Source organism: Chelon labrosus, assembly GCF_963514085.1.
Source record: "Chelon labrosus genome assembly, chromosome: 13".
Taxonomy (NCBI): Eukaryota; Metazoa; Chordata; class Actinopteri; order Mugiliformes; family Mugilidae; genus Chelon; species Chelon labrosus.
In genome coordinates this window covers 6,757,269-6,779,343 of record NC_140346.1, presented here as the reverse complement: position 1 = coordinate 6,779,343, position 22,075 = coordinate 6,757,269, and the positions used below count along the sequence as shown (strand labels likewise).

The 22,075-nt window shown below is 40.4% G+C and overlaps 2 protein-coding genes across 2 annotated transcripts; both read right to left on the bottom strand.

The window, feature by feature from the left end:
- Window positions 1–1,908: 1,908 nt before the first annotated feature.
- Window positions 1,909–4,233, bottom strand: LOC311497758 (von Willebrand factor A domain-containing protein 5A-like; the record flags this gene model as incomplete). Its single annotated transcript, XM_084558132.1, has 4 exons — window positions 1,909–2,875; window positions 3,101–3,255; window positions 3,786–3,827; window positions 4,227–4,233. 4 exons carry the CDS (start codon window positions 4,231–4,233, stop codon window positions 2,705–2,707), a joined length of 375 nt encoding a protein of 124 aa, XP_084414258.1. The 3' UTR covers window positions 1,909–2,704.
- On the bottom strand, window positions 3,215–17,208 carry LOC311498048 (von Willebrand factor A domain-containing protein 5A-like). The gene is made up of 16 exons (XM_084558485.1): window positions 17,002–17,208; window positions 12,392–12,455; window positions 10,551–10,753; window positions 10,230–10,452; window positions 9,824–9,999; window positions 9,627–9,741; window positions 9,357–9,505; window positions 9,185–9,273; window positions 7,930–8,074; window positions 7,615–7,694; window positions 7,418–7,532; window positions 7,130–7,288; window positions 6,934–7,037; window positions 6,199–6,404; window positions 5,397–5,519; window positions 3,215–5,296 (listed from the first exon to the last, which is right to left on the bottom strand). Exons 2-16 carry the CDS (start codon window positions 12,432–12,434, stop codon window positions 5,220–5,222), a joined length of 2,007 nt encoding a protein of 668 aa, XP_084414611.1. The 5' UTR covers window positions 12,435–12,455; window positions 17,002–17,208; the 3' UTR covers window positions 3,215–5,219.
- Window positions 17,209–22,075: the final 4,867 nt, after the last annotated feature.

Sequence of the window (22,075 nt, the reverse complement as noted above, 5' to 3'; positions counted from 1 at the left end):
TTGATCCATGTTGTTTATACATAAGAATTTATTATTTAAAGACTTCCAAAATAGAAGAGAAACTCTAATGAATAACCTACTGCCATCTTCACTTTTTTCCTTGATGTTACTTATTTGTTTATTTAAACTACCCACGGATTAAAACAGCTCAGGTGTCTGACTGTGTAACCTCAATACAAACTTCAAGTGATGACACTCTAATCACAGTTGTTAATAAAATAATAATAAAACGTTGTTAAGCTTATTATGTCTAATCAATCAAACGTCTAACCACCTTAAACTCCTTAAACTCCTGTTAAACCCTAGCCATATTTTAAGAAAAAAAAAACACCTAAACACCTCAAAATACATACCCAAAGTAAATGCAGAATTGTTACACAATTATATGGTTCGTATGCATTTCCTTGGTGTCTGGGAACACCTAGGGACCTCAGGGAATGTATTCCCAGTATCAAAAATGTTGTGTCTGTTACTATACTTGAGTAAATGTGAAATTTCTATCCTCGCCTATTGACTACAAATGTAACAAATTGGATGAAATTTGAGCAAAGGGCAAAGCCTCCACAAAGGTTTTAGTTAGGATAGGACCAGGCGGACATTCATTTGGCACTATTTGGCACAGTTTGGCACCAGAGTGTGCCAAATAGGTTATTTGCACTTCCAAAGGAAACTGGCTCAAAATAAAGATAATGATGATGATGATCCTTTCATTCATTCATCTTCTATACCCGTTTAGTCCTGTTAAGGGTCACGGGGGTCTGCTGGAGCCTATCCCAGCTGTCATCGGGCGAGAGGCAGGGGTACACCCTGGACAGGTCGCCAGTCCATCGCAGGGCCACACACAGAGACAGACAACCATTCACACTCACACCTACGGCTAATTTAGAATCACCAATTAACCTAATGAGCATGTCTTTGGATGGTGGGAGGAAGCCGGAGTACCCGGAGAGAACCCACGCAGACACAGGGAGAACATGCAAACTCCACACAGAAAGGCCAGCCGGCCCATGGATTCGAACCGGTGACCTTCTTGCTGTGAGGCATCAGTGCTAACCACCTTTCCACTGTGCCGCCCGATGATGATGATGAATAGAAAAAACAAACTAAACTGTATGATTTTGTCTCCAAATGGAGTAATTTTATTATGAACAAGTAATAATCTTGTCGATAAAAAGACAATTCTCTCTCTCCGGTGTCTGTATGCTTTTTTTTTTTTTTTCGGCGTCTGTATGCTTGCGCATCGAAAAAAAACGAGATGACCCGAAGGTCACATCGGAGTATGAGATCTCGTTGGAAAGCTCGCGATATGTACTGTATCACCGCAGTGTCATTGACTGTTGCAACACCAATACACGACCAGTAGGTGGAAGTAAAGGACTGTGTATGAAGTCGAGCAGTGAGGATGCTGTACGTGCAATATAGGAAAACTGTACAGATAGACTCAAAATGACCACGAACGGGTGAGGAAACAATATTAGTCGCTTTTGGTGAAACTTGCTTTGTTGATTGATGGAATATTGAGACATAAACAGAGAATTTCACATTTTGACGATAAAATGCAAACTTTTGCAGCGTCATTGCTACGGGGCTGACATTAGCTGGTTTGGTCGGACTATGTTTTGCTTGGTATTAGCAGAAAGATTAACTTCTCTAGTTTAATTATGACACCGAACACGACTGAGTTGAGTGAGCGGATATAGTGTAGCCTACTGCTGCATTTCATTCCGACGGTCCCTTCACGCAGCTGTTATTTTTTTAATTAAATGTTTTTTTCAATTAAATTATGCCAAACAAACCGTGTTTGAGAAAAATATACATGGACTGTTGTTTTGGTAGCTTTGAAGCCTCGTCTTTTAGAAACATTTTGAAAAAAAAAAAAAAAAAAAAACACCACAGCATGTTAATAATTTTTCATAGGCAGTGATGTAGCGCTCAAACTACCCACGGATTAAAACAGCTCAGGTGTCTGACTGTGTAACCTCAATACAAACTTCAAGTGATGACACTCTAATCACAGTTGTAACCTTAATAAAACGTTGTATTACACTTATTATGTCTAATCAATCAAACGTCTAACCATCTTAAACTCCTTATATGTACTATGTACTAGTTGAAATCTTACCTCTGAGAACAAATGTTTATAGACAAGATGTGTCCAGGACAGTTGCTTTTCTCTTTGGAATATGTGAAGACAATTTAAGTTTATAAAGCATAACGACGTTATAAACTCAGACTGAAGTGAAACAAGTCACGCCCACTGAGAGCACTCGATTTCCTTGAGAACATGCACCGTGTGGGTGGAAGTTTGCAACACAAAACTCACTTAATGTCACGTTTTTACCCCCACAGTAAACAGAGCAGGCGTGAAAACCAGTGAGGCTTATTTTATTCAAAGTACTTATACATTTCTCCCAAATAGGTTGAAGTTCAGAAGATCAAACAACAAATAAAAATGAAAACATGGAATGATCTGTATTCAGTTATTAGTGGCTAGATAGTATAGTATAGATAAAACAAAGGCTGTAGGCTGGAGCAGATCTGCTTCTGTGTATCAATCCTGAAGGTGAAGCCACTTTAATAAAACCCTCAGAGCCCCAGAGCATCTTTCTGCACGCTGCAACACAACAGTCCATTTCCAGCTTCCACACACTCTGGTACACATGCTGCTGAAAAAGACAAGAACACAAACAGCTGATTTGAACCGTTACACTGTTAAAACAACGGTTGAGCTCTTAGTATTAAGGTCACTACCATTCTGAGCACTGAGCCATGACACAGCCTTCATAGCCAGAAGCTCCCACTCTTCCTTTGAATCCATCTTGAAACCATGAAGCCAGATCAGAGCCAGGATGGTGGCCCACACTTCCTCATTGATCTAATTCACCAGATGAAAGAAAAACACATGGAACAGACAGAACAAGAAGATGAACAAAATACCTCAATAGAAAATGCTGACCAGTGGCTCTGGTCTTACTTTCTACTAGTATGATAGCATGATGTACTAAAATATACATTAGTATTTCCTATGTGTTCATGCAACACACAGTTTTAAAATAAACTTCACTATTTATTTGACTCATTGTCTTTGACAACAACCCACCAGTGCAGGTTTTGACTTTTCCACCTCCTCTCTGGTCTTCCCCAGGGCAGCAGCCAGAGCTGGATCAAGCAGCCAGGAGCCAGAGGCCTTCTGGAGGGAGATCAGCTGCAGCAGAGGGTCTTTCTGAGGATGCTGGGGCCGAGTCACTTTCTCCTCTGCAGCACACACCAAGTCAGAGGAAAAGAATCAAAAACGAGATCAATTTATCCCTGCTGATGGTACTACTGTAATCACATTATTATTATTGATGACTTGATACTACATGCTGAACATCAGTGTGTGTCATTTATTTGTCAAACTCAAGCCTGTGTGTATATATTCACGTATTGAACCACAAACTATCTAGCATTAGAAAATGATGAGAGTAACATTTGCAGCAAAATTTGTTTTCAGATATTTGTATCAGTTTGCTCAAGTAGAAAATTACAAATGACTCATTGAAACAACACAAACACGGTGACCGCATTCACTGAGGCTAAAGTACCTTCAATACTGACACAGTAGTCTTCTGCATTAATCAATACTGGATCTGGATATGATGGTATTGATATGCACTGATTTAATAACAAAGTCATATAGTATTTTAAATGATTTAATCTCAGTTAATCTCCAACTCAGTTGAAACAAATAGTATCCACGGGATATCCATGAATGACATTTAAACAATACAAATATCTGCATTTACCTTCGTCAGAATCGTCAGAGTAAAATCCTGCTGCGCAATTTTCTGTGTTGTCAAAAGAAATGTTTTGTCACAAAAGCAAATGCATAGAAAATACTTTAGACTGGTTCTTATCTAAAACACATTGAACTGGACACTACATTAATCAATACTGTTATGGAGCTGTTAAAACATTCACTGTCATTGTTGGTATTGCACTGATTTAGTAATAAAGTCAAATCAGTTGAAACAAACAGTGTCCATGAAACATCCATTAATTATTGTAATCAGCTCCTATACGAATCAAAACATGTCTGTAACGTGTCTAACACTGAAACAATACAAATACCGTAGTCATCGAGGTGACCTTCAAAAGCGCCACAGCTGGTATCTTCAACAAAGAAATGTTTTGTTAGAATAGCAAATGCATTCAAAAATACTTTAGACCAGGAGTGTCAAACATACGGCTCATGGGTCAAAACTAGCCCAGCAGAGAGTCCAATGTGACGCGTGTGATGAATCTGCAAAGTTCTTAACTGCAATTTTTCCATAAAGTAACTACCATTCCTAATGTGTCCAGTAGGGGGTGCTCTGTTTTAGTAAGAGTTGATGCAGCAGTGAAAGATAGCTACCTTATTGCTAGCGAAATAGAATTAGCATCAAATGTCAGACAACAGACTTTTGCCAACATTAGCCTGCCAAGGAAACTGTATCTTTGTGTTTTGGGCATTTCCTGTTTTATTTTGAATGTTACTAACTGTCATGTCAGATGTCTTTACTTCCACCTTGTGGTTGCTGCCCCTGACTGTTAGCCCTGACCTAACGTATCTCACCTGTGCCTCATTGTTCCCTTTGTATTTAGTATCTGTGTTTCCTTCCCACTTTGCTAGTTCGTCTTTGTACTTTGTGTCAGAAATGTACCAGCCTGTTCATAGTACTACTAATACTGGCACTGGAGCTGCTGATTTACTAACAAAGTCATGTCATATCTTAAATTGCTTCACTCAAAACAAATATCCATGAAATATCTATGAGTTAGTGTTACTGTAAGGTTCTATAAGATAATTAGTATAACCATGATAAAAATATAAAAATGAACAATGTGCAGATGGATGTCTTTTTAAAAATGGCTTCTGTTGTGTACGTTGGCCTTGGATGAGACCCGTAGTGAGAGCACCTGTTGAATTATGGGTATCGATAAGCTCTCTATTGTGGTTGTTAGCCTGTTGCTGTAAGGACGTATTCTTTAGTAATAAACTTTAAATGTTCAGCCGCAGTCTGTGGTAGTATTGTTATAGTCATTACACTGAAGTCATGGAAGACATTACAGCATTCATACAAATTTAGGTCATTTCAGACCAGCTGAAGGACTGAATATGAAATAACAAAGTTCCGTCATGATTTTTTTTTTTCTTCAGCTGATAGAAGTGTTACGTATTTCTAAAGCCAAAGAAACTTTTACGCACAAACAGGTATAGAAGTTGCACAGCACATCACGTAACGAGGAGGAGGACGACCACCTGTCAAAACAACAACTGAGATAAGACGATACAAATGTTGTTAGTTTGTGAAAGAATGTCAAACAATAATACTTGACAACCCATGAATGATTGAAGGGCCAGTATGTATACTTACAATCAATATCAGGGTTGGAGGGAGCAGCAGTCCTTTGAGGAAGATTTCTTGAACCACCTAGTTTAGCCTTCAAACGAGAGAATAAGCCTCCACTGCGTTTGGGTTGAACAGCAGCACCCCAACCTTAAATACACACAAAAGAGCAACAGTTTGCACTGTGGTCAAATATCTCTTCATTATTTTAACAGTAATTTACTGTCAGCAGTATACATTGGACAGCCATTCAGGGTTTTACTTTCATGGTATTGTTGCACCTAAGATGGGACTTGTGAAGTTACCTAACAAATAATATAAGAGTATGATGACAATACAGTTCATGAACATTAAATATATCAACTAAATTACTGCTGTCAGTGTTTATTATAGTGACTCACAAGTCATTACAAGTAGTGTTTAAATGCTGTTTCATAATATTTAAAAAAAACACAAAACTATCAAAACTGAACCTTCTTCACTTACTGCTTTAAGTAACAACCTGTCAATGATTGTAGCAACATAGCAGAACAAAAATACAAATACTGTACACTTTTATTTAAATGAGTTGAAGTTCACTTCAGCCCTAGAAATGGGTTGGTTTGTTGTATTTAGAGAAAATACAAGTGTTTTATTTACTTGAATGACATTCTGCTACACTTAAAGATAAAATACAAATACCACCTTTAATTGTGGTCTGAGCAAGTGGATGTCAAACACATTGGGTCTGTTCACACCTGTACTTTAATCACCCATGATACATTTTCATAAATGATCTGAACAGGGGCAAAGAATATCAGTTTTTATGTACTTTTGGAACATATCTCACCAGGTGTTGGAACGTCTCTGCGCACCAGAGGTCCTTGAATCGGTTCACCACAGCTTTTGTTGACAGCAATGAAGGCAGTGAAAGAACTGCTCACTCCTGATTGGACACTGAGCTCCACCACCTTCTTCTTCACTCCTCCATCCTCTCTCTCCTTCATCTCCATAGAGCGAATCATAGTGCGAGCAGCCAACCTGTGGATTGTTAATCTGCAAACAAGAGAGAGAAGGAAACACTTATTGTTTTGATGTTTGTCAGTTTATCGTCGTATCCTGTTCAGGGTCACAGAGAGCTGGAGTCAAACCCACCACACACTGGCTGAGAAACAAGACACATAGTAGAGAAGTCTCCACTGATTACAGTGATAACAGAGAGAAAATCATTCACACCTACAACCAATCTAAAGCCAGGTGAGTTCAGAACACCAGTTCCAGATTTTTATTCAGTCCACAGCTCAGTCACTACAATATTCATACATTTAAAGTTACCATAGAAACTATCCTTTTATACAAGGACAGAGCTTGTGTCCGAGCCTGCACCGAAACAATAAATGTAGATAAATAACGTGTATTTTTACTTTGTGTGTCGCCATCTAACCAGGCTGAATGTATTTTATCAAATAGTGTCATGTTTCTCACAGCCTGCTGCTGTTGAGTTTGATTTTTTCTAAATAATCAAACTCATTTTAAGGTCAGGATTGAAACAGAATAGTGCTGTCTGAATGAAAACTTGCTTTACCCAGTGTCTCCTGCAGGTTTGAGACTGAAGTGCAGCTGGTTGTGAGAGGGATGACCCGCCAGGCTGTACTTCACCGTCACACAGCCCTCTGCTGCCTCTGGACTCTGAGAAAGCATTACAGTGTTAGAAATCATGTTAATGACTGTCATCACATACCTGATGACTGAAACACAACATGACATGGAGCTGCTCCTACCTCTCCAGTGAGCTGGCCATAAACCAGTGACCTCTGACCCTGGAAAAGAGCTGTGATTGGTGGAGAGAGGACAGTGACAGACACTCCCTTTGGTAAATCCCATGTGACTGAGATGTCCACCACAACTGGATGCAGAGCAAATCGCAGCGACTGCATCACCTGGAAAATAATGCAGAACTGTAAAAATCTATTCAAACATCTGAGAGAGACACTGAGTTTTTACTGACTGGAACCATGGTCTCTGTCCAGACACAGATTTACTGCTGCATCTTCATTGTGTTTACTCACTTTTGGTTGCATCCTGTCAGTTCCTGTGATGAACTGAGCGTGACCTCCTCCCTCCTTGGCCAAGCCATTGATAAGAGCAGAGCTGGCCCCTTCTCCAATCCCAAAAGAGAAACACCTACAATACAGCAGGTTGATTTAGATCCACTCAACACATGGAAGACAGTGTGGAAATACTGTGGGTGTTTTTGTGCTTTCACCTGTGGGAACCTGAATTCTTCTTAACCAGATCAATGACTTCTTTGGTGTTCCCCACCTCTCCATCAGTAAAGACAAACAGCTAAGGAGGAGAGTTTACACATAAGTTGCATAGCGTCACACCCAGAAACATAGCATGTGATGAGAACCTTGTTAGTTTCTGCTGAGGATACAAAGGTTTTCAAGAGTAAAGAGTAAAGAATGAGAAAAGCATGTTCTTGTTTTCATTGATTTGTGGGGGTCAAACTCTGGAATATTAAACTTGGGTGTCTATTGTTTTGGGGCCTGACAACTTTTTGAGGGTTTGTGTGTCTTACCTGTCTCGGCTGACAGGGAATACAGGGCTGTCTATAAATATGTTGAAGCGGCCTCAGTATCTCTGTTCCTCCCAGATCAGCCTCCATTTTCTCAACTTTCTTCAGAGCCTCCTCCATGGTCTTCTGGTTGTACTCCACACTCTTACTGTCATCACACAAACGAGACGAGATAAGATGAGATAATCAGACATCAGATGTACTCTCATTGCTATTCCAATAGACATAGCTGGAATAGAATAAGAGACATCAATGTAGAGTTTACGCGTGAATACCATTTTAAGGCAGCAACAGTCAATCGTACACTGTTAAAAAATTCATTCATTCATTCATTTTCTATACCCGGTTATTCCAGTTAAGGGTCGCGGGGGTCTGCTGGAGCCTATCCCAGCTGTCATCGGGCGAGAGGCAGGGGTACACCCTGGACAGGTCGCCAGTCCATCGCAGGGCTAACACAGAGAGACAGACAACCATTCACATTCACACCTACGGCCAATTTAGAATCACCAATTAACCTAACCAGCATGTGTTTGGACGGTGGGAGGAAGCTGGACTACCCGGAGAGAACCCACACACAGGCAGAACATGCAAACTGCACATAGAAAGGCCCAGTCGGCCCATGGATTCAAACCCGGGACCTTTTCGCTGTGAGGCGTCAGTGCTAATCACCTTTCCACTGTGCCGCCCGAACAGATCCAGCTTCCCATGTGTAGTTCGGTTAAATTTCCCAGAATGCAAAAAATACATCATGATACCGTGATTTAGAAGGTTTGGATGAATGATTAGCGTTAAAATGCTGTATTTTAAGAAAACAGTATCGTTCTGTTAAAAGAACAGTAAATCACCAAAATGTCACAGTTTTTTGTTTGTATTAACAGTAGAGTGATGTATTCAAAAATAACAGGTTAATACTGTTGGAATTCTGCTTTAAATTAACAGCAATTTCTATCAGTGTGCAATAGCTGATAACTGAAAGTGGTGTATGTTTTAAGCATAGTCTGTGGTGGTTTGAGGAACTTGATACTTGTGATACAGTGTTGTGAAGTCTGATGACTGTTGACAACAAAGAGCCTCAGCGCTTTTAGACTGTAATCTTCCTCAGCTCAGCATAAAGAGGATGAGAGAGTTGCAAGAATTTGTAGGTGTCCACCATCTCCACTACATCCCATCCATGGTGGAGGCGTTCTGATCCTGATCTGCTTAATACCAAAGACAGATAGGCTCTTAATCGGCCAAATAACATGAATGACTGACTTACAGGAAGATGTGTTCATAGCTGGACCCAAAACTGTAAATGTTGAAATAGCAGCCCATTGGTAAGCTCTTCAACAGAAGCATCAGAGTATCCTTCAGGAAGATAGAAAAGATAGTGAAGACCACTGCATGAGAGGAACACTATGAGAGATTTAGAGAAATAACATGATAAATACCCTAGCACTCCTTATGCGATGTGAACTCATACTCCCTGATCGATCTAATAAGAACACAAACTCTCCACATGAGGCGACTGAAGACATCACAGACTGGGGGAACTCAGGGTACAGGCTCACCATCACCACTGGATCCCCCATCAGAGATCCTGAAACATGACAGGGACAGAAAAATGACCACACATTTTGTCATTTATTCCAACTCATCATCCTTTGGAGGATAAGGAACATTATGTTTGTAAACTAATAACTTGACCAACTTGAACTCACCAGGCTTAGCAGAGGCCTGTCCTGCCTCCACCACAGCAGTGGGCTGATGGGCGTCTTTGTAATAAATCAACAGTTCAACATCTCTGTCAAACTTGTGTCCTGCTGCCAACTTTATCTACAGTTCAAGACACACAAATATAAATGAAGTTGTAATGAGGAACTACAACACACAGCAGACACATTGTCACTCTACCTACAGTGGCCTGGGTTTGATCAGTGTTGAGGTACTGGAGAGGATCCAAGGAACAGCTGGACTCTACTTTAGAGATTGGACGAGGAGAGGACAGTCGGGCAGAAAAAGACAGACTGTAGGACACCAGAGAGGCTGGGACAGAGGTCACCTGGACATTCGCACCTCCACTACCTTCTCTTCCTGTGAACATGTTAGAAATGTGAAAAAAAAAGAGGAATTATTTTTTATCCAACTATCTAATTGTCTAGTGAAAGCTGAAAATAGTGATATTTGTTAAAAAGACACTGACCAAATGGACTGGGTTTTTAAAATATATATTTACAGTGATAATCTATTTTGCATCAAAACCATCTGCTTGTGTACACTAAGCTGCAGTTAAGAGTTCCCGGTCAAACAGCTGCTTGTCCCACCTTGAGGTTGGTAGCGAGGGTTGAGCACAGCAGGCAGACAGAACCTCAGCCCATCATCAGCCTGCACAGCCAGCTCAGTGACGTACTCCAGCCTGATGGAGGCGCTCTCTCCTGGACGAAGACTGCCCACATTCAGAGAGAAGATATCTGGACTCTGCTCACTCTCCTCCAACAGGAAGGCCTGCTGACCAGAGCTCAGTGCATCATCATAATCCTCACGAGCCTGTATGAGTACAGGAGACACATGTCAGGAACATTCACTGTGTTTACTGTTTCTTATTCAGCTCCTTTACACAGAGTAAATCTTTCTGTCCAGCTCACCTTCTTTGTCTCCTTCACCTCAGCTACAATCTGTGTCTGTCCAATCTTAGCACTGAAATGACAGACAGCAGCATCTCCAGGCAGAGGAAAGACAAAAACAGCCTCTAGTGGTTTGTCCTCCTTGTTCTCGTAGTTGAGAGTGGAGACCACTGTAGCCACATGATCCCTCACCTCCAGCTCCACCTCAATGCTCTTCAGAGGAACTGACACAGATACACAAAGAATTTAGATTTTAGATTTAGATAGATACAGACTTTAAAAAAAATGGTTGATAACAGTCACAATTGACAATTGAGCTATCATCTGTACAGAATTGTTCAGTTTCAGCCACACAAACTAAGCCAATAGTTAAACATGACCGTGTCAAACAATGTGAAGGTTGATATTATTATGTACTACTAATCCTCTCCGTCCTAGGTGGGACACAAGGCTTCGACGATGTGCTTCCATTGGGACCTGTCTTGCGCCGTATGCTGTGCCTAGCCCCATGTAAGGTTCATCTCCTTTAGCTCAGATGTCACGGTTGGCTTCTCTTCTGAGCTAGGAGCCATCTCAAGGCAACCTTTGGTTTTCGATCCTGGTCCATTCTGAGCACACGTCCCAACCATCTTAATTGGTCTTGTTTGATTTCTGATACAGTGCTGGTGCACTTGGTCATCCTATCCCCAGGCCAGAAGATGTGGCAAATTTTTCAGAGGCATCTATTGTGGAAGGCATCGATCTTTTTCATGTTGTTTGCAGTCACTTGCCAGCATTCTGAATCTTACAACAGCACAGATTTCACATTGCTGTTATACAGCCGGACCTTTGTTCTGAGGCTGTACTGCTTTGACTTCCAGATAGGATAGAAGTTTACAAAAACACTGTGAGCCTTTACTAACCTTTCTCTAATGTCCTTTGGTGTTGAGTTTTTTTTGCTGACAAGACTTCCCAAGCAAGTAAACTCTTCCACGTGGTCGCGGGTTTCTCCATCCTCCGTGACTTGCGTATCTGGAGTGGCATTAATGCACATTACTTGTGTTTTGGAGGCGTTGATGTTCAGTCCTGTTTGCTTTGCATACTGGTTGAGTTTGTCAGTTTTCTCCTGCAGGTGAGTATGTTTAGAGGAAAGAACAGCAAGGTCATCGGCAAAGTCTAGGTCTTCGAGTTGGGAAAACAAAGTCCACTGGATGCCCCTGAGTTTATCGGCCGTTGTCTTCCTCATCACCCAGTTAATGGCCATCAGTGCCACCGATAACACAGTTATTGTTAAAGCAGAAGTCAACAAGGCGTTCATTTCACTAATGACCTGTGCTGTTTTGGATGTCTCGAACATGATGCAGACATTTCATGCGCCTAGGCGTATCTTTGCTTTGGGCCTGAGTAGACTATCTATCCCTCTCCTGACTTCCTGCCGGAGACTTTCATCAGGAGAGTTCATACTGCCAGTGGGTTGGCTTAAGTCCACTGCTAGGTCCGTGGTAGTGGTTATTGTCTTAGTTTCCATAAAATGTTGTGTTTTTACGGGGTGGGGTCGTTGGCCCCACACCCAAGCCCCAGCCTGGAGGACCAGGTGTTGATTTTTGTCTGGACTCTATCCAGGATACCTGTCCGACATGGTTGAACCTACTGGGGGCTAGGACCCAGTCGGTATAGTTACCTGGGTCAAAGAGACACACAAGCTTCCCCACCACGACAAGGTAAGCAGCACAAGGAGAAGGCAGCACAAGGAAAATAATATAATAGCAGAATAATAGTCCTTATTTAGGGCTTTGAATTTGAAGATTGCGTCAATGAATAATGTTACAGAGAAAATCACACATTTTGTCAGTTTGTTTTATTACTCCTTTTGTTACCAGTACCTGGTTCATTCTGGGAAGTTAGCAGACCACAGCAGTTCTCCATTGTACGTCTACAGCAATGATCCTGTGTAGTAATAAAAACGATAAATGATTTGAATCTTGTGAAAAATATTCAAACTTTTGTGGTTATGACACAACTTCTGTTACAATGTTAAAAAAGGAGGCAGGAGACAGATTCCGCAGAGGAAATGGAAACTTTATTCACTTTATTGAAGCAGTGAATAAAGCAGTAGTACAAACAGTACAAACACCAAAACAGGCAGGTAAGAAAACTAAAGGGGGCAGTTACTTAATGTTTTGCGTCCTATGACAATAATTTGGAATTAAACCCTGTAATTTTGAATTTTACAATGATGCTGAAACTCATTTGTTTCCCCGGTGTGTGTATGCTGAAATTTAACGGCCGAATTGTGAGTCTCAAAGTGGTCAGAAATACGTGTGCCATGATCCACACGTGAAACATTCACAAATGCTTACAACATTTGTGTGTATAACGATCTGTGTGTGAACCTGGGGGGTCACAAATGCATATGAGCAATCTGAACGTGTGTAATTGTAATGCAAATTCACAAATCTGACACAAAGCTCATCATTTTCATGTGCTTACAAGTGTCCAAGCCTACGCATACGGATCGGCAGATACGGACCGATCAGTAGCAGAGTAGAAAAAATATTCAGGATCTGGATCATTGAACCGTCCACCAAAGAAGACTCAAGAATCATGAATTTAGACGTCTATTTAACCGGCTCAGTTGAGTCCTACCATGTTTGATCAGTGTTGGGAGTAACGCGTTACAAAAGTAATGTAATCACTGTAATGTATTGCTTTTTGCTGTGACGCGGTAATGTAAGGCATTCCAAAAAAATAAAAATTGGGTAATATTTTACTCGGTACAAAGGTCAGTAACGCGCGTTACAATGCATTTGAACACAAAATTAAGTGGTGTTTTGTTTTTATACTATCGCCAATAACACCGCGAGGTCAGCAAAGGAGAAAAATTCCGCGCAAATTGTACAAACGTTTCTTCCTGTACGGCTGAAGCAGGCTCGACGTCGGACAGTAGCCCATTTTTAGGGGTGCTCAAGCACCCCTAAACTTTGTCCCAGCACCCCTAAAAATAAGAGTTGAGAAGATGACAAAAAATAGCACAATCGAAGACAGTATGTGGTTTAAAAATAATATTTTAATGAGGAAATGCAGTACCGACCCCCCAGTGGTATGATCCACCTCTCTCGTTTACCCCTCCCTCCCCCACGCAGCGCGCACACACCTTAAGTTTGGCTGACCACCTGAGGGGTGTGGCTCCTAAAAGTTACCAAATGATCTATTTACTTTATCACTCAGCACCAACACATTACAGTCATTAGAACCAGCCCTAACTTTTACTGTTGTTGTTATTGTTCAGTAGGAGTTTACTAGCTGACGTTTTTTTCTCTCTCTGGTAAGCTAATAGTGCAGGTTGTCAATCAACCACTGTCCACAGTTTATATTAAGCTTTTGGTTTGTGCATATGTGCTGATGTTAAAGCCAAGGTGTAAGACTAATACTGCCTATCTACAGAGGACATTTACAGCTTTTGCAATGATCTTTGGTACCTTTCTCTTTCTCCTTAAGAAAAATGTCGTCCATCAGTTATATGAAATCTTAAAAATAAAAACTTATTTAAAATTTTTTTTTCCAGCATTCTAATTACCTTACAGAGATTGGGGAATTAAAAAAAAAATGTGATTGGATAATATTTTTTTTTCCTACTAGTCAGGAGGTTAGCTTGCTAGGGTTTGCTTTTTTGACGTTTATTGACCTTAAATTTGTTTTGCACTTATTGTTCCTACCTCATCTTCTCATTTAAATGCAATTTCTTTTCTTTATTTTGTAAACTGCGCCCTATTACATTCTTCTGCTGTTAGCCTTAAGCCAAGGAGCAAGATGCATTTAGAATAAGTATATATATATATATATATATATTTCCAGTTATTTTGGTGAAAGTAACTTAAAAGTAATGCAGTAGTAGTGTAATGCATTACAATTCAGAGACAGTAACATTATAATGTAACGAATTACTCTGAAATGACAGTAACAAGTAATACATAATGTATTACGTTTTTGAAGTAACTTGCCCAACACTGCATTTGATTGATGTATCAATTAACAGCACCATTCAAACATCTTACATCTCACTCGGCAGAGAAACAAAATGTACTACCCGACTTGACCACAGTAGCGAATCTGTAGCGGATTCACTACTCATGAGACCCTGCTGAACCAAGAGCAGGGAGTCATGAGTAGCAAATCTGTAGCGCAGATGTCTTCAACAGGGGATCCGCGACCCCTAGGGGGTCCGCGGAGGTACTGCAGGGGTGTCGCGAATTTTTCCCCCCATAAATTTAAATGTCTTTAAATACACATATACTTCTGTTGGGGGTCTCCACTCCATCTGTCCATCGTTTGGGAGTCCTTGGCCTGGAAAACGTTGAAGACCCCTGCTGTAGCGGTATCGCTACTCATGAGTCCCTGCTGAACCGAGAGCAGGGAGTCAACAGCCACTCACTCGGTCAGCAGAGAAACGAAATTTAACCGACTCCTGGATTATTCTCATCTCAGAGAAAACACAAATGCTTGTAATCTGTTGCCGCCTATAGCCAGTCTAAAGACAAAAAAAAAAAAAAAAAAAAAAAACAACTGCCATATTTTAAAATTTAGATCATTAATCACAGACAAGAATGTCTGTTTTCTTCTAGACTGTGAGTAACGGTCGCCAGTCTATCACAGGGCTAACACAGAGAGACAACCATTCACACTCACATGCACACCTATGACCAATTTAGAATCACCAGTGAACCTAATGAGCATGTCAGTGGGAGGAAGCTGGAGTACCTGTAGAGAACCCAAGCAGACACAGGGAGAACATGCAAACTCCACACAGAAAGGTCCCAGTCGGCCCATAGATTCGCATCTGGAACCTTTTTGCTGTGAGGCATCAGTGCTCTAATCATTCAGTTGTTAAATAAATGATTAAATAAATGGTTAATTTTAATGTCAAGGGCCTTCACATTGATAACTGGGTGCAAAATGAAACCATCAAACAGTGCCCTGATGTTCACATCTTGGTTAAGCCCATAACATCTGTTTTTGGAAGGACAAAAGTCTTGCCGTGTATTTAAATAACTCAACCAGATGTGTTTAAAAAGAACTCCAGCACACCAGACTTTCATGTGAAGTTCAACCTGACCTCTGACAACATACCAAAGATTCAACCACAGACCAAATTGCTGCTCATCAAGAGCCTGAAGAGCAAGTCTGCTGCTGAGGTGGAAGACATCTTCAGTGTATCCAAATGTCAGGTGGAGAGGATAAGGTGTAAGCATAATCTAGAGGCCTTTGCCTTTCATATGAGCCATGTCTGATTCCAATTGATCAACTGCAAGTCAAGTTATTATTTGTTGTTCCTACAACTGGAAGCGACAAGACTTTTTGTCAGGGACTGTAACAGCTCTATATTAACTGTGACATACCATAATAAGCGTTGATAGTCGTTACATTTACCAGTGAATGGAATTAGCAGCGCATTAGATACTGCCATCCATCCAAAACATGATCACGGAGCTTATGACAAAATATTAGTTTGTTGCCCTTTAGCCTATACCAAAGACTTATTGGACCAAAGATTTTTTTTAAATGTTTAAATAATCTTAAATTGAAAAATATATATTAATATCTATGTGGTCATCCGTTGAGTTCAGTGTTGTAACTAAACGAGAAACTATTTATATGAGTTAAGATTGATTTTCCCCTAAAGGAAAAATATATCTCACTTCGCCTAAAGCCCAGATTTCCCATTTTCCCGCTTACACTTAAAGGCACCATGCATTTGTGGATATGCGGATCTGAGCAGCGTGAAAATAGTCTCAAAACTCCGACTCCTGTCCGTATCTGATCCGTATGCGTAGGCTTGGACACTCGTAAAAACAGGAAGTCTTTTGAAAACGAAAATAATGACCTTTGTGTCAGATGTGAGATGTGAATTTGCAACACAATCACACACGTTCAGATTGCTCGGTACGCATTTGTGACCCTTCCCAAATTCACACACAAATCGTTGTAAGCATTTGTGAATGTTTCACGTGTGTATCATGGAACACGCATTCGAGACTAATTTCACTCCATAAAGAGTGGCTTTACCAAAAAAGTTTCTCAAAAGGACAACATTTATGGAGTCAAAATTAAATAAACTTCCTGGTTAGTAACTTTCACATCCATCAGTTCAAACGAAGGTGAAGTCACTGTTTTCAGTAGCCTATTTCTAATAAAAGCTGTTGAGATCACTAACAACAAAAATACTATTAAATGTATTGGTAGAATATAATTTCGCTCTTGCCATTTAAATTCGTTTCTTGTGTATATTTGCACGTGAACCTATTGTTTCTTTCCGGTCTTTTTTAATACATTTAATTCAATAATAATTAAAAGACAGACTCCTATGATTAACCTACTGTGATAACTGTGTAACCTCAATACTAACTTCATGACACTCGAGTATCATCACTTAATACGTTGTATTGAGTTTATTAGCCTATGTCTAATCGGTTAATCAAACGTCTAACCATCTTACCTCTGAGGACAAATGTTTGTAGACGAGATGTGTCCGGGACAGTTACTTTTCTCTTGGGAATATGTCAAGACAATTTATGTTCATAAAGCAGAAGGACTGAAGCCACGCCCACTGAGAGCGCTTCATTTCCTTGAGAACGTGCACTGTGTGAGTGGAAGTTTGCAACCCAAAACTCACTTAATGTCACGTTTTTATTTCTGTGCGGTTGAACATAAATTTCTGGGGTTGAATTTTTTCAGCATGAAAATAATAATAAAAAAAATCATCAAATTTATAGCCCTGAGGTTTTTTTCAATGTTAAAAAAAAATTCAACCTCAAAAAATTCAACCTCAAAAAAAAAAACTCAAAAAACAATTCAACCTCAAAAAAATAATTCAACCTCAGAAAATTCAACCTCAAAAAATTCAACCTCAAAACTCAACATCTGGGTAACCAGGGATAAGCAATCGATCTCTGTCTCAATTCATCCAACGTCCTGCCAATAGGTGGTTTGCAATTCCGATGACGCGCAAAATTCAGATGAGGGACAGGAAGTGGAGAACGGTAATTAAAAATGATGGAAAGCTGAGTACGCAAAATCTTTGGGCGAGCCTGCACGTAGCAGGTATTATGAAAAAGGATATGACCCATGCACACTAAGTAAAGGTGATTTTTCATACTTGTGTCGTATCGAGGCCATCGACATCACAAATTATCTCGTCTCCCCTAGCCAAATGAAAGCATACAAGTGGTTGGGTCAGCGGCCTCGGATCCAAAGCAGCACTGAATGACTCCTGTCTTATTTTTGCCCTGGTGAGTAAATGTAATTCACTCTCTTTACATTGCTGTTTCAACTTTAATGTAACGTTACATGAATGCACCACTGGCACCAGGCTACAAGCTAGCTGGCTAACTGTAGCTAACTGGTTTCTAATGTTTCTAGGTCAACCATTCTCAGAGGTCTGATGAGACACCGTTGAAAAAGTGGGTCGTGGCTAAGGACAACAGAGAAGTTGTTACGGCACACTGCAGTTGTATTGGCTGTGTAAGTCATAATAAATGAACACCATATCAACATGTAAACATTCAAAATTAGGCCACCTTTACCTCTACTCTAGTAATTTGTCCAGTTGTTTGAACATGGCAATGTGACAGCAAAGCTATTGTGAGAATACTGTAGTTTGTTTCCAGTGAGATATTAGCTTATTTTGACTTTAGTTTCTATGGTAAACTGGCAATGTGTGATATATTGTATCATAGAGGACTGAGTTACTTAATAGTATCACTGTGAAAAACAGATCTTATCTGTAAATGCATAATTCCTTTTCTCTGTCCTTTTTACCAACAGATTGTCAGAATCCTTCTCACATGTTGGAGCAGTTCTGTTTGCCATTGAAGCTAGTGTTAAAATGAAAGAGTGAATCTTGTACTATGGACAAGTGCAAATGTTTAAATGTTCTCATGTCTATACATTTATGTCCACAGGTTTTCATAGAATGTGACCACAACAGGTCAAAATCTTATCACAAAAAAATAAATGAGTTTCTGAAATATGCCCAGGCCACTTTGTGATGTCAATTTAAATAACTGTTATGAATTAAGTATGGCAGGGTGATAACTCAATATTGTCTATCGTCTTTCACTGGAAGCATATCAGGATGATTTGGGGATATTATGACACAGTTTTTAAACAAAGTATGAAATATTTTTAATACCTATCAGAAGACACATGTACAATATACAGAGGTGCCAAAAGTACATACATTCTTTACTCAGTTGGAAGAACAGATACTTGTGTAAAATCAGACTAAAATTAATTTACTCAAGTAATAGTATTAAAACATTTAAAACATTTTAATTTCATATTTAGAATATATTTGGCAACATATTTGGCAAAGATTGTGAGAGGGAGAAAGATAGGTTAGTTGTATAATTTACAAATTGTATTCATCAAGATGGTGGTAATTGTTTAGGATGAATTCTGAGGTAAACAAATACATGGGTATGATACGTAGTTATCAAAACAGTTAAAGGGCAACTCCGGCGCAAAATGAACCTGGGGTTAATAACACATGTGTACCGAGTTCGACCGTTCTCTGGTATTTGTATTCATGCAGTTTTCTTGCAAACCGCTATTTAGCGTATAACGCTAGCCTTCGGGGCACACCTACACATAAAAAGAAATCGCTATTTCTATACCACTAACAAGGCTCACAATATCACCACACTTACACGGTAGCATAACTAGGGTCTCTACATGGAAACCGAAGCATTGAGAACTTTGCAAGTATACAGGCAGTTTATTAAAAAAGGAACACAGTACCGTTCGCGTCTGGCTCGCATATCCAGGCGGGCGCCATCTTGGGGAAACTGAACTCTCTTCGTTCAGTGCTTCTCTATGCTCTCAGTGCTTTCTTCCGGCAACAGACAGTTCAGTTTTACACAAATATGAAGTAGTGGTAACTTAATTTTGCTTAATGCCTGACTGAAATGAATGGTACATTTAACTGAGGCAAAGTGCTTGCACCCAGATAGCAATTGCTATCTCGTCCGTGCCTTAGCTACATGAAAATGCATGCCAGGTGCAATGCCATTTGTGACCCTGCAAGGCGAAACCAGTCGCTTTGGTAAAATTTACAAAATTAAGTTATGGTGCTCACACGAACGGCCATAAACTAAGCTTTCCAACGAGATGTATATCGAGGGTATTGCAAAAAGTATCGCTAAGATAACCGCATACAAAGTTTGCTTGGTTCTTCCGTCACGATACGCCAGAAGAGTAGAATATCACCTTTTTAAGTAAATTGTCACATTCGATAGTGTGAGAGCTCACCTAAATAAAGTCAGGATTTAACAGTCAATTTGTTAATGTATTTCCGTGAAATTCGTTCACAATATGAAAGTCTAGACTGTATACTGTTGAATTATGCGAAAAGGTGAAATTCGACATTGTAACCTGTATGTTTGTTTATCGCGGTTTTTCTCAAAGTACGTTAGCAACGTGCGCAAAGCAACTGGTTTCGCCTTGTAGGGTCACAATATTATATTATCTCCAGTCACACTAAGTGCATGGACATTAATGGTGTTACCAATTACCAGACAAATATGCAGATAGCCTAGTCTCTGCATAGCCTAGTCTCTGCATTTCTGCATAAAGTGCAGTGTTATTTTCTTGTTCAAAATAATTTTGACACTTGAAAACATTTATTCATCATGTTTCATATAACAGCCAGTTCAAAAGACCATCTGATGTGTATGTGTAATATAAAACTGTAATACTTTTTGAAAATATGTTTAAATATGTAGCTCTTCTATCTATAATATCTAGCTCATCTTAATTTATACATTCTATTATACCTTCTAACATCTCATCTCATTCTAAAACTGCAATTTACTTCCTTTTCTCCTTTTTCTAAACTCCTACTCCCATCTTCTACACTTGGCATACGTGTACAGCATTTGGGAGTACATTATCCAAAATGACTGAACCCTCATCCTCTGACAGCGTCCTGATGTAGTTAAAAATAGTTTACTAGGCATTCAGTAATACACAGGATAAGATGTTATAATCCCTTGTGCCAAAATCCCAGGCAAAACACATTTAGAGGCCCTGTTCAGCTAAGAGACCCTACCAAACCTATGGTCATAAAATATGACAATTAACCTATAATCTACATAAACTAAGTAAAAGCTGCTGGCTTGTAAGCCCATTTAGCAGCATAGTTCAGACATTGTAAAACATAAACTAACTAAACGCTGCTGGCTTGTATGGCCCGCTCAGCAGCTAACCTTAGCTACCACGTAACAAGAAGACAACAGCAGTATGCAGCATGTCATTGGGGTTTTCAAGTGGGCACCTCCCTTCACCGATGTTTCGTTAAGTTAGGCCCACGACACCTCGAGAAAGCTTAACAGTGACTTCCAGCGTCCTGGAGTCACCCCCCTCCACACCGCCACTGCACAACCCTGTTTCCCTCACCATTCGATGTCTATCAACAGCTAATATAGTAACTAATAACCACGAGTCAAACAAGCAAATCTACCGCGATTCGCCCCGTTGCTGCGGGCCGAAAACACGTAACAAACAAATCGCGTAACAAACAAATCGAGGCCTACATGCGGCCTTCCTTACCTTAGCTAGTTCCCCAGCTAGCATGCTTCCTGCGCACCCATAACCAGTCGCTCGCTCTCTCTGCTGCAGTGAAATTATATTTAATTTGTTTTTTTTTGTGTGTGTGTGTGTGTGTGTGTGTGTGTGTGTCAGGCAAGCAGAGTCATGTTCCTCCTCCCTCCAAAGACCAGCACACCGGGGAAGCTGTAGTGGTTCCTTCATCACTGGCGCAGTACACTGAGGAAGCTGTAGCGGGGCCTTCATCAATGGAAGAGGGAGACATTGAGGATGTGTCAGCAGCACCTTCATCCGTACAATGCCATCTTCGTACTGCTGCTGTGAGGGAGCATTCGCTCACAATGAAGATCAGGGCTCTGAAGACTCAAGTGAGTAAGCTGCGATCAAAAGTGAAACAGCTGCGACAAACAAAGGTCAGCAGGGCAGGTGATAAGGAGCGGGTGATGAAGGAACTGCAGCGTTTGCTTCCTGCTAAAGCTTTTGCTTTTGTGCGCACACAATTACGCATGTCTCAGCGAATGTGTCAAAGTTACAGGTGGACCACTCAGGATAAAGCTTTCTTCCTGTCCCTGTGGCACGCAAGTCCAAAATGTTATCGGCTTCTCTGCCGAGTGTTTTCTATGCCCTCTGTCCGCACTTTGCAAAAAACCATCCAGGCTGTTGACTTCAAAACTGGTTTCAATAACACTGTTTTAGCCACCATGAAGAAGGCCATGGAGACCACCAAGCCCATCGACAAGCTGTGTGCCATCATCACAGACGAGATGTCATTAAAAGAAGCATTGCACTATGACGAAGCTGCTGACAGGGTTGAGGGCTTTGAGGACTTCGGCAGAGGTCAGCGCACCCCTTATGTGGCCACCTACGCCTCTGCTTTTATGGTAAGAGGCCTGTTCACAAAGTGGAAGCAGCTCTTTGGCTACTGTTTTACTAGTGGGCCCATACCACACACGCGACTCCAGTCA